Source organism: Mus pahari, chromosome 16 (assembly GCF_900095145.1).
Source record: "Mus pahari chromosome 16, PAHARI_EIJ_v1.1, whole genome shotgun sequence".
Taxonomy (NCBI): Eukaryota; Metazoa; Chordata; class Mammalia; order Rodentia; family Muridae; genus Mus; species Mus pahari.
The window spans coordinates 61613415-61627050 of record NC_034605.1 but is presented as its reverse complement, the minus strand read 5'-3'; the positions used below and the strand labels follow the sequence as shown (position 1 = coordinate 61627050).

The 13636-nt window shown below is 45.6% G+C and overlaps 1 protein-coding gene across 6 annotated transcripts in view; it reads right to left on the bottom strand.

The window, feature by feature from the left end:
• Positions 1 to 13636, bottom strand: part of Ntrk2 (neurotrophic receptor tyrosine kinase 2) — a 318758-nt gene that overhangs the window by 182287 nt on the left and 122835 nt on the right. The window contains exon 13 of one of the 6 annotated variants that reach the window (XM_021215218.1): positions 6100 to 11095. The exons of 3 other annotated variants lie outside the window; for them this stretch is intronic. In XM_021215218.1, the coding sequence (XP_021070877.1) occupies positions 11058 to 11095 (38 nt within the window). In that variant the 3' untranslated portion in view covers positions 6100 to 11057. Of the gene's footprint in view, positions 1 to 6099; positions 11096 to 13636 lie in introns of those variants that run through there. 2 more of the 6 variants (XM_029547604.1, XM_021215219.2) reach the window with 2 other exon arrangements.

Sequence of the window (13636 nt, the reverse complement as noted above, 5' to 3'; positions counted from 1 at the left end):
GGAGGAGGAGGAGGAGGAGGAAGAGGAGGAAGAACACTAGAGAGGACACTGGCAAATTGGCAAATACTGGTTACAAATTCAGATGCCATGGCCTGTTATCCTAGGGGCTTTGGAAAGTCATGAGTTTCCGGGTTGGGGCTATGTTTTATCCCTCAGTCTCACTATCGCTGTGGCCATGGCCAGGGCACACCTGTGTGTCTCCTCTGTCCCAGAGCTATACAGCAGTCCTATTGCAACATGCAGCTACTGTCAGACAAGCACCCAAACATAAAGATTCACTCCCTAGCTGAGGAAGCCCCAAGAGGTAGCTTATATACCAGCATATATATGACCCAGGTGATCAGGTCAGAGTCATTGCCACTGTCTTACACTGTCTTACACGTCTTACACCGTCTTACACCGTCTTACACTGTCTTACACTGTCTTACACTGTCTTACATGTCTTACACTGTCTTACATTGCACGTTTCTCTGGCCCGGTCCCCTATTCCTTTCCCAATCTAGCTCTAATACAGCATTGCTGTGGATTCCCGGCCTCGCCTAACACACGTCTGTCTGTCTATCCACTCATACTGTGGGGAAGGCACTGAGCCTGAAGACACAGGCTGACTGTCCAGCCAAGTCACCATGATTGGGCATGAAGACTGTTTTGTTTGACTGCTGGAGAGAAAAAAGAAAAAAAAATGTTATAGGCCTTGCCAACCTTTAGAAACTGGGAAATCTCACACCAAATACCAGATCTCCCTTCAGCTTAAAAAAATTGAATTTATTTTCCCCAAGCCTATATTCCAATACAGAAATTAGGACTGAGGCTGGGGTAGCTCTGTCCTACGCATTGAGCCGGTCTTTACCAGCCACCTACATATACCCGGATCCCTACAAGTCTCTGAAGCACTTTGAGTCTACAGCCAGCATCCTAGCACATAGAAAGCATTCAATCTAGTTTATAGACTCTGAATAAGGCATCATTTCTGTTTAGAACAACCCACTGGAGGGAGGTCTGCTGCAGAGCAGGGCAGGGTTATCGTTTAAGAAGATGTATAGCTCCACTCTCCGTCTCTTTCACCCACCTGGCAAGGTATTGATGATATATATCTCCATAGATGCTCTCCTGAAAGAATATGAATCAATAGCAGGGGCGGCTGCAATAGGAAACTCGTTTGAAAGACAAAATTGAAAGGAAAGCACTCGTGGTTTCAGCACGGAGACAGGCAAAACAGAAACGGTGTGCTAGTCATATCAGGGTATGATAAACCAAAGGGAAGCTGCAGCTCAAAACTGGCCTCTCAAACAGTTCTAATAGACAGCATTTCCCAAGTGGACATGTGGTACAGAATGACTTTGGATGAAGCCCTTGTAAGCCCTGAATTTGATGGTGGATCACTGAAGGAAGCAGGAGTTCCCAGGCACGCTGGGACCAGTGGTCCTGCATGGAAGATGCAGGTGCTGTCCAGAGGGAGGGCACACAGGCTTTGCATGAGACTGGAGAGCTGTAGTAACCAGCTCATCTGTGAGGTGGGGCTTAGCTAAGTCAGCACCTTCAGCAGAAGAGCCTCAAGGGTATCTCTCCCAGGTCCCAGTAACAGAACAGCTGACAAGGGTCTGAGGAGCTGTGCTCTGCCACCTATCTACAGAGGCTGGGCTTTCCCCAGGCTGCTTCAATGCCAGTAACTACGGGGGATAGGGAAAAGAGGGAGGACTATCCTGGGAAACAAAGAACTAACTCCTCAGTCGACTAATTTGTGGCTCAAGACCTCCCCAACAGTCCTGGAGATACTGCCTCAGTGAAGGCTTAACCTGTCATGTCCCCTCAGGCTCCGAGGGGCTTTCCCAGCTTGCAGTCTGGGCCTCTTGCAGAGCTCCTCGGCTTCCCATTCTACCTCTCCTCTCCGGGTAAAATCCTAAGGGATTCATCTGTATCTTGGTGTCAGCCTCAGAGGAGACACAGTTTGCTCTTCCAAAGTATTGATTATCAGGCCTGATGTGGTGGTTCATGCCCGCAATCCCAGCATGCCTGAGGGGGGCAGGTGGATGGCTGAGAGTTGAAAGCTACTCTGGGGTTCAGAGTGAGGCCAAAACAAAAGCAAAAGGCAGTAAATAGTAAGAAATGCCTGTGGTGTGTGCTCAGCAAATCTGTCTGCTCTGCCCATCATGGAAGCTCCACCCCATCACAGAAGCTCCGCCCAATCATGGAGGCTCCGCCCAATCACAGAGACTCCGCCTATTCCGGGGTCCCGTGCTTCGATCTGCTCACTACAGCACCCAGAGGAACACTCCTATAAAGAGAACAAGTGGGTGAGTTAGCCTCACAGAACGGAGGAAGGGATTAAGAGAAGGAAGAAGAGGAAAAGGGGGGTGAGGAGAAGAGGAAGACAATCTCTTAGTTGTTTCTTCAGAGAATGGAGGTGGAGGGAGCTCATCACCTGTTCACGTTGTTAGGAAACCTCTCCAAGAGATCCTGTGTCTTCTATCTTCAAATCGGAGTGTAGGAGGTGGTGTCCTTGGAGGACTTTGTGACCACAATGAAGGCTGTAGAGTTGCCATCTTCTCTGTCTTAACCCTCAACATTTCCAGTTTTTCTTTTTGTCGGGTGATGCCGAATGGAAAGTGGACTTTCTGTATGAGATGAGTCTCATACCAAGACACAGGGGTTAACGACAAAAAAGAAGTCTTCAGGCTTGTTATTTCATAACTCACATCAAGATAGGAGAGGGAGACAAAATCGGCAGCATCATTTATAAGCCCGGGGAAGTGGAAGTTTCCAGGCTGCCATAAATAAGGACAAGAGTATCTGCCAAGTCAGAGGCCTTGCCAAATTTGAAATCCACTCAATCTCTACATTTTGGAACCCAGAACAGAACACAAACCTTGTGGGATTTATAATATTTTCTTCTCAGCGAAATTTCTTGCTATTTATAAGAAAGTAAAAACAAAAAGTATATATATATATATATATATATATATATATATATATATATATGACATGGGAAGGTTTTTATTTATTTATTTTTAACCATCTGGGAGCATTACAAGCAGTGAACACTATAAAGATAACTAGGTGGAATGATCTATGCACCGTTATTAAATCCAATGTAGTCAAAGAAGACTGAAAGTATGCAGAGCCACGTGTATGTACATGTGTGTACACGAGTGTGTGCATCTTTGCATGTGTGTACTACCGTTCTCTCATCAACACTTAATTTCTCTCTTTTTTCCCTCATACACAGACCACCACCACCCATGATTCCATCCAACCAATTTAAAAGTCTTAAAGCATAAAAAATTAAAGAAAAGATGAAGAAGCGTATTTGGGATGTGAGTGCTGTACAGAAACAGGATGAGAGCTAAATAGAGCAAACTATTTCCTAAGGTGTGGGGGAGGAATAAGCTAAGCAGGTAGAGGTACCTCACATCGGGTTATACAGAAGTAAGATGGACTCAGCCACCAAAGGATGCTCTCTGAGAGGGGGCGGGGCCAGGGCAGGGCCTTACAGACTACAGACAGTCTCACCTGGGCCCTAACAAGTTCCCAAATTATGGAAACCAAAGTGGCAGATTATAAATATCACACAGACTGTCATCCCTGAGGACACCTGCTTGGTGGGCTCTGGTGTCACCCCAAGCTGAGCTCAGTGTCTTGCCTGATTTTGACATACCAGAATACCCTAGGTCTTGAATAGCCTTGATGTAACAATCTAAGGAAGAACTCAGTGTGTGTTCTAGTTACCACCATCCTACTGAGGGGACAAGGAGGTGACATGGAAAATGACAGCGGGGAACCTTTACCACCTCTAGTGATGACTGAACACTAGAAGACCCAAGCCCGGGAAAGGCTGGAGCAATAAAGCAACCCCGACAGACCTCTCGATTCTTCCACACACAGAATGCGCCAGGCATGGCGCCGCCTTCTCTACTCAGACTTGGGAGGGCCACATGTGGCCGACATGGAATTAAACAACGATCTCAGTCATGTGCTTGGACACATGGCAGAGAGGCAATGGGACTGCCCAAATCAAGGACCTGGACGTCAGTACAAAATAAACACTCACGTAGGAAGCCTTTCATTCAATGTCTGAAGCATCTCAGGAGGCTGTGTTTTGGTCTCTGTGGAAGGCAGAAGGGAGTTTACCCCCTGACACTGGGGCGTTGGCTGAGGCTGCGCAAACTTACCTGAGAATGAATTCTATTCTCCGCAGCAAACGGCACAGCGTACATTTTTGTTTAACAGTGCTTCAGAACTGATTACAGTTTGATGGGGATTATTAAAAAGAGATAAAAGGGTGGAAAATAAACACAGGAGTTGTTTCTCCGACCCTCCTTGGAAACGTAATAAAACTATCAGAAAGAAGGGGAAAAGCTTACTGCTCGTTAGTTTGTGGCTGGGCAGAGATTTTAATTCAGTAAACACAGGCTCTGAGATCTTGTGGCATGTGAAATGGACTTGACCAAATGACTGGAAAATTAGCATATGCCCTTGGCAGTCTCTCCCAGTCCTGGGCTGCCAGAAAGGGGTGCAGGGAGGACTCCATGTGTGGAGGCTGCTCTGTGTCTTGGTGCTGCAGAGGCCCAGGCCAAGTCAGGCCTTTGTGACACTTTGTTCTGCTGTCTAGATTCTGTGCATGGAGGTAGCTGGATATGATATGTCCTTTACCATCCCGTCGGACCACACCCCAGCCCTGCTGTGCCGATCTCTATTAGGATCGCTCATTAGGCTGGTCAGATGACTCAGCAGTTAAGAGCACACTGACTGTTCTTCCAGAGGTCCTGAGTTCAAATCCCAGCAACCACATGGAGGCTCACAACCATCTGTAATGAGATCTGATGCCCTCTTCTGGTATGTCTGAAGACAGCTACAATGTACTTTACAAATAATAAATCTTTTTTTTTTTAAAGGATCACTCATTAGATATTGAAACAACCCCAGGAGGATAAGGAGGTCTGGAAATCAAGGGACATGAGCAAAGGCACTCGATGACATCGGTCAAAAGAACAAATCCTCCATGCCCAGTGAAAACACGGTCTGGGTTCTCATGAGGTGACTGGCGCCGAAACCTCCTGACACAACCTGCCTCATAAGGTAAAAAGTGAAAAGCAGGTGCTGGCGTTACCACCAGGCCCCACACTCACATGCCAAGATCTGCAAGGGCTTCTTGGGTGACACAAACACCTGGGGGCTTCCTGAGACAGGGAGCAGACGCCTTCTCAGTGACTGGTTAACCTGACAACTCACCGTGGTCAAGAATAATCTCTGCTCAATGGCCAGGCCCAGAAGGGGTGAGCATGTTAAACTACGGAAAACTGTACCGTTGGGTAAGCTCCGGAGGGCTGTGAGGAGCCCTAGGAAGCCGGTGGAACATCACAAAATCAATACCCCTTAACTACCATCAGCATCCTTTAAGTCCAGGGTAGACTCCCTTTTGATTGTAAGGTGAATTTACCCCAAGTTAAACACCACTCGTACAGTAACAATAACCCCTTCTGGGTGCTCAAATAAATCCAAGGTGCAGTTGTTTAAATCTTATTTTTTTGGCCTGTGGCCAAAGTGGGGCACGAGGAAGGGAAGGTCTGAAGAGCCTGTAATGGAGACTAAGGGGACATGACATGTGGGCTGTCCACCGCCATAACTGGTCATGTCTCTCCAGGCACTGCTGTCCGTGAGATCTCTGTCCTGGACCATAAAAGCTGCTGTCTCTGGCGTGAGCTGCTTAGTGAATGAGTTGATAGGACATGGTGTGCCCTCTTGCTGGGGCAAAACATCAAAAGTATTTTCTAAAGAATATAAAAATTTAGTTGGTAAAAGAAAAAAAAAAAAAAAGCAAAACAAAACACAAAGCTTCCTTGTGTATACTCTGTACCATACCTCTTAACCAATGGAAGTAGTTCTCACGTTAGAATCATACACCATACCTCTTGTGTGTGTGTGATTCTTACTGATGGAAACTCTCAAAGCTGGCCCTAAGCCATGACTTGTTGTAGGTGGGACTCCCCAAAACTCCTTATTGACATGTCTCAGCCCCCCCCAACCACAAATGACACAGGGGCTATATGTGTTTGGGGGGGGCAGAAGAGGGGGTGTGATCTACAGAGAACACAGGACACATGGAGATGAATCACAAAACTTTATTGGCTTGTTAAAGAAATGGATGAATTCAGCGAGTACATTTATAGTCTAGCCACACTGTTAAAACAGTACTTTAAAGTAAAATCATTTAAAAAAAAAAAAAAAAAAAAAAGAGAGATGCATTGTTTACAGGAAATGTGGAAAAAAGAGACTTGAAAACCCAGAATATTATAGGGGGAAAAAGGCACAAAAGTGAGTCATGAACTGCCTCTGGATTCCAGCAAATGGGTTTGGACCCAACAGGGATGAAGCCCAGGGACACGTCTTTCTTGAGAATGTCTTGCTACTTCTTATTTGTTTGTGAGTTCATGTATGCATCGGCTAAAATTAAGCTGGTGAGAAAAATTCCGGTTCTTTTCTTTGTTTCTTATACGTTTTTCCTCCCTCCCAAGAAAACTAAGACTCAGAACACAGACAATGGCTGTAGTGTGGGTTGGGAGTTGCTTCACTATCACTGACTACCCTGAAGTGTGAGTCCAGACTAAATGCGGAGTGAATGATTTATGTCATGCTCAAATAGCTGGGAGGTCCCTCTGCCCCTGAGACCAGAACAAGGAAATGGTTATCCACACTGGGAAGCTGCCTCTTGAGCAGAAACTGCCATCTAACTTTCTGGGCTGGGAATTCTGTCAACCTAATTTAAGCCTGGCAGCACTCACCCGAAAGCAATTTAAATTCAGGAGAGCCCTCAGCTGTCCCAGGTGCTCTTAGGTAAGCTTGACAGATTGCTAAGAATTGAGGGTATGCAAAAGGGGCAGAATGTTCTTAAAGGCAACTTCTGTACCAGGTTCCTTGGAGTCAGATCTGCTGAACTACAGGATCCCGGGGAGCTCTGTCATGGTAAAGCAGAGAGCCTGGCACAGCCCACACAGCTGGAGGCAGCCACCTCCTGAGCTCCGTGTTGTATGGAATCATTCCCCTTCAGTGGAGCCCTCCCCATGAATCTCCAGTCTAGACCAAACAAGATGAAGAGAGTTTCAATTTGAGTGTGAAAGGATGAGATGGAAGCAAAGGGAGGGACTCTAGATGGCATGTATCAAAGCAGGTGGAGGTGTGAACCACCCCCTCACAGGCAGAAGTCAGCTCAGGCTTGAGAGTCTAGTTTGCAAGAGGGTGTGTGTGTGGGGGAGGAGTTGAGTGTGTTATAATTAGGCAGAGCAGCCAACAAACATGGGGTCAGTTTAGAAAGATGGGGGTGGAGGGTGGGGGGTAGCAGGAGCAAGGAAGTGCTCCCTGCCTGTTTTCTCAACATACCCCTAAAACTGCATTCAGTCCCAGGCTCTCTCAGTTGCTTACTCTGCAAGCTCCTGTGTAAGCCTGCTGCTCAGACTTCAAGACCCTAGCTATTGCGAGGGGTAGTTCAGGATCCAGAAGAGTAGAGGGCCAAGATGGAGATGGAACGCATTGGTTTTCTTGGCTGTGGGGAGGCCTGAGGCTGGAGGAGTGGGAGTGGGAGTGGGAACTGGGAGTGGGAGTTATTGCTCAGCTGACTCTCTCTAATACATCCAGGGTACTGGGGTTCCTGTCTCCTGCTGGGAGACAGCCCTCTTCAGCCTTAGGATGGTTCTATGTTGGCTGCTGTTGTGCCTCAGAATGATCTCTCATGGTGTCAGAAGCTGACTGAGAGGGCCTCAGAGACCCAACCATGGTGGGTCAACAGGCTATGGAACCCTATCTCTTGAGGCGATGGTTTCTGGCTAAGTAGGGCCATCAGTCCACTGAGGACAGCATGGAGATAGGGGAGGGGGACTCTTCTCATCATTCTGCTCTCTTGAGAGTCTAGAAGACATGGGACCTGGAGAGAAGGGATTTGTGTCAGATAAAGCAGAGGACAGTGCTGACTAGGATTCAGGATGTGCTTGGAGAATGGTGAGAAGACAGGACTGTAGGGACAACCCAGCAAGGTGACAGGGCCTGGGGTCCCAGCTAGGAGGGAATCACAGGGCAACAGACAGTTGTGCACCTTCGGATGGGTGAAGTTCCTGTCAGAACTTGCTTAACGCCCCTGACAGTGGCAGGTGTGGAGAAAGAGAGTTTGCAGGGAAAGACAGACGGATACAGTGGGGAACAATGACTCTCTCTAAGACAGAAGGAACAGACTGGCGGCCCACAGGCAGGCTTTGTTGGCCTACATAATGTTTTAAAAATAACTGAGCCAACTTTTTAAAAATAGGTATGTTTCATATAAAAATCCAGGTTTCACATCTTCCTTAGAGAATAAGATTTGGAAACTTGGGTCCTTGCTCCCTCGGGACATGGTTGGTGTCCTGACAGCTGCCCCTGGGGTTTAGGCAGGTGATGGCTCACCTAGACCACTGTGAGTGTGGAGACTTGCCTGGCACTGTAATGCCAGTTCCTGTCAGAGAGCACAGACCTAACTCCAGCAAAAAATGTCCCTTCTCCCTTCCTGGTGCTGTAAAAATGAAATATGCACCACTGTGAATCCTCAGAGAGCAAACTTCTTCAGGGGGACCAAAGAGAGCCAGGGATAAAAGGAAGGGCATAGGAAAGAGACGCCGTGTTGCTGGTGGCAGCCCTTGGGGGTTATAAAGAAGAAAAGGCAAAGAACACAGGAGCCATAAGAAACAATTTTCTAATAGCCATTGCTCTCGTTGTCCCCTGGAAGATGCCAAGTGACGTTTGATATTAAATCTCCTTATCTGTCCACTTCTTTACATCTCAGAACAAAAACATTAACCTACATTTCTCCTAGCTGTTAACTGAAATTATTCCTCCCCTCCCCCCTTTTTTTCTTTCTGATCTGAGGAACTTATAAAATAATCTTTAAATAATCCATCATCCTTTTATGGAATAACATCAAAGCTTAAATTGTTTTGTTTTGTTTTGTTGAGGTTTTTTTTTTGGTGCCAAATGGCCGATATTTAAGAGTGTTGGCCACATTGAGCCTCTGCTTGCCTGCCTGCCTGACAGTTTGAATTTCACTTTCCTTTGAGGGGTCAAGATTTCTGCTATTAGCTGGCCTCTGGGTAAGTCAACACCTTTGAGAAAGACAGAAATCTCAGTGGTGACAGGAGCTGTCACTTAGCTGCAGCAAGCTGAGCAGTGGGGGTGTTCAGGACACGGAGCCCTCTGTGCTAAGGCCCACTGTGCACCCGGAGACAAAGCCTTTGAGAGGTCTGTGGAAGTGACGGCCCTCTCAGGCCACAGTGTGGATGGCCAGTGCAAACACTCTAATCCATGGACTCAACAGAAAAACCCGAATCAAGCCATACTCTAGTGGCTCTGTACAAAATACCACAGTGTTCGTCTTAGGTCAAGTGGGGCCTAAACAGGCTCTGGTTTATTAAGATTGATGGACACACTTACAGAGGATTCAAAATAGTTACCAAACATGCTGGGATTGTTAAGAGAAAAACCTATAAGTCCTTTAAGATAAACTACCTTTTAAAAAAGGAATGTTAATAAGTTTCCATTCTAGCTATGCTATGTATGTGAGTGTATAATGAGCTGAGTATGGTTTTTAAATGAAATATCCCAAGTGAGAGTGGAGGCACAGACAAAGTTGCTGCCTGGTGCAGATGGGATGAATCCCACAAAGGCCACTGCCATGACAAAGTGAATGAGAGGGTTAAGGCCCGGTGAGGAGTGGTTGGGGGCCACAGGGATTGGTAGCTGGGAGGCTGTTCTTTCTTCAAGGAGCCCGCATTCATTAGCAGCTGGCCACCTCTCTGCTGCTGGGTCAGGACGCAGCAGTAGAGCAGCATGCTCCAGGGATTGTCCTTAGACATGCTCTCCCGCTCACAGCAGGCCAACAGCTCAGTTTGCATGCCTATTCACACTAGAGAAACTGCAGCTCTGTAATTCAAACAGCATGAGATCTGAGGCCCTCCAGCTAGGCAAACTCCTACAGGGCAGGTGGTTAGCAGAGGGCAATGGGGAGGGACAAGATTTTAATTCCCTATATGCATATACCCTACCATTCTTTATTCTCAGATTGTGGTTAATTCAGCTCCACACTCCTGGCCACACAGTCCTTGGTGCTGCTCCGTTCTACCTGCCGGGTGGACTTTAAAAGCAATGGTTAGCTTTAGGTGCTCTGACACTTAAGCTAAGAGTTTGGGTCTTTGCTGCCAGCAAAACAAAGAACCTACTAATGACACCACCAATGTGCCTTTAAGTCTATCAGTCACAGGGTTGTAAGTGGAAATCACAGACGTCAGCAAAGGTTAGAGAACAGAAGATGTTGCTGAAATAGATGTTATGTGTGGATTAGACTTTTAGTGTGCACTTAGACCTAGCTATGACTTTAGATAGAAGATAGATAGATAGATAGATAGATGATTGATAGATAGATAGATAGATAGATAGATATGTAGATAGATGATAGATAGATAGATAGATGATAGATAGATGATAGATATGTAGATAGATGATTGATAGATATGTAGATAGATGATAGATAGATGATAGATATGTAGATAGATGATAGATAGATATGTAGATAGATGATAGATAGATGATAGATAGATAGATATGATAGATGATAGACAAACAGAGAGATGGATAGATGATAGATGCATAGTTTTTTAATTTGCAAATCACCTTTAATAAACAGAAGCAATTAATGTCAGCACATTTTCCGTATACTCAAACAGCTCGCTTTTCATTAGAGAGGCATAATCCAATGAGATTTCACTTCGATTCTATATTTGAACTATTGTAAGAACAGAAGGTGAATCTAAGTGTGTTCTTCCGCTGCTTCTCAGCTGCCTGACCCCTGCCTCTGCAGTCTTGGGGTTCCCCAGTCACAGCTCACAACAAGCAGGCTGCAAACATCCTCGGAGATTACCCATTTCCACCAGACACCCCCAAATAAGCAGCACTTCCTGGGATAGGCAACAGCAGTCCCAGAGTCCAGCTCACGGGCGTTGGGCCACAAGCACCACAGCCCAGCCTTTGTCTTTCCTTTACCTCAGCTACCCATCCAGTGGGATCTTATGAAACAAAACAAAACCTAAAAGAAACACAAAACGAAACGTGAGTCATGCTCAAAAGAAAAGAGAAATAACAACAGAAATTCACATGCAAACATAGTCACTTTAAAAAGAACATACAAAATCAAAATGAAACAACATGGAATATGGTTTCCAAAGCAAGGCGATACATAATAACACAAATTGGGATAACATGGGCATCACGTGACTGAGCAACTTAGTTCTAAACTCAAAATCAATTTATACGATACACAAGATGCGAGGAAGAAATGCAAACAATTTCTGCCCACAGATCTACTCACAATTCTATCAGACATTAGCAGCTTAATATAAGGAGGAGAAATCTGCACATGGTATAAACAATCCTCGGAGAATTTGTAAATACTTTCTTATGAGGGTAATTGGATTCAGCAACAACTCACTATTCAAACCTCAGTTCTCTTTACTTTCTTAATTTCATCAAACTATTTCAAAGTAACTGACTCATTCATTACTCAATGGCTGGGCCAAAACCTAGAGGGCTTTAAATCATCAAATGTTGGGCAACACAACAATCTAGATAGTTTTCTCAGAAATTCTAAATCCACCTAAATGTATGTACTATACTATGAATATGATATCCACATAATTCATTACATAACCTAATAAACATCATTAGAGCATGTCAAACATTGCATATTATTTGTAACTATATGGCATAGAAGAGTCATAGATATATGTCTATATTATATATGGCATGTATTATTAGCTGCTAGAGAACAATTATTGAAAGCAGATGGAAACGCCAACCCTATGACAGGTGATACAAGCTAGGAATGTTGAGTTCCTTGATTCCAGATACCCCATTGCCCTACAGTTGGAGAAAGAAGGTGTACAGTATCTAAACTAAAAGCTGGTGTTCTCCGTGCCAGGTTCTCTTTCAAATGCTATGTTCCAATTATCCTGTTGACTTTCCCAACAAGACGAGGTCTCCTATCATGCCCTCTTTACTGATGAGGAAACTGAGGCCTAGAGAGCTAGGCAATTTGCCCAAGGCTCTACAGCATCCTGTGGTACAGCTCCAGTCCAGCCCAGGAGTCCACACCACCGTGTAAGAAAGCACTAACCAACAGTTTTCTCTGAACGCAGCTGTGGGAGGCCAGGACAAACACTGAGAGTCCTAATGAACTCCACGTGTTACTTGCAGGAATCCTCATCAGGTTCTCAAGTGGCAAAGTAGATGGTACCTCACTAGAGGCCCTCAAGACATTTTTGAGCTCGTCCCTGGAAAAGCCCTCAAAGCCCAGCCCTCCAGACACTGCCTTCCTGGAGTCGGTGGTCTGCCAAATGTGGGTGTCAGCTGCCTCCAGAACAACCACCACCACACGGGGGGGGGGGGGGTCGCATTATCTGAAGAATCTATAGTGTTTAATGTCCGGGGCTGCATTCGTTGTTCCTGTCCTTCCGGTGGAGGAAAGGCAGCAGTATCGGGTGTCACTCATAGGTTTGATCACCCCCAACCCTGACAAGTCAGGGGGTAGTGTGGCGTGATAGTTAGCTCTTCTTTCTATTACTCTCCAGTCTTGTTTCTACTGGTTTTGCCTCCAGGCAAACACTAACAAAGCTCAGTTAAGAGGAAACTATGGCCCAGAGCATGAGCTGGCCAACTTGGCAAGCCAAACTCCTCACTTACTCCTGCAAGTCTGGAAGAAGGCAGGTCTTGAATTCCTTCCCACTGAAACAATAGGATTAATATAAGGATGTCAGGCTTGCCAATAAAAACAGGAGAAACTGGACGTTGGAAATGGGAGACTTTATCCCTGAATAATAATAATAATAATAATAATAATAATAATAGTAAAAGGGTTGTTGATACAAAGCACTCATTCCCCCAAACATTCAACGGTGGAGAGGAAAAAAAAATTATATATATACACACACACATATACACACACACATACACACACACACACACACACACACACACAATCAGGGCAGTGTGGTCTTTCTCTGTGGGTTATGACACAGAAACTCAAGGGTTTTGCCAACACCAGAGCGCTTGCCACTGGAGCCAAGCCACGTTTTCTTTGCTTCTTTTTGTCATTTTACTGGCCAAGCCTCTCTAGGCCTGGGATTATCACCATTTCAAAATAGAAGTTACTCTTCTAGAGGCCACCTCTACCCACTGGCAGTTGCTCATTCCTTAAGTGCCCTCTGTATCCTTTTGCTTTCCTTTGAGGGTATCCCCCCCCTCTCTCTCTCTCTCACACACACACACACACACACACACAGAGAGAGAGAGAGAGAGAGAGAGAGAGAGAGAGAGAGAGAGAGAGAGAGGAATTCAAGTCCATACTCCATGAAATAAAGATGACGTGCACGCCAAGCTGTGATACCACCGAGCCATGAGTGATCTCTTGGACACTGATTTCCATCCTGCATGCCTCTAAAAACGCAGGTCACTTCCCCCCTTTTCCCATTCCCTGTCACACAACTGAAGAGATTCTACCAACTATTGCAAAATCGGTTCCATATAAAAAGTTGATCGTCATAAGGAAACACCTTCTTTCCTAAGGATTGTT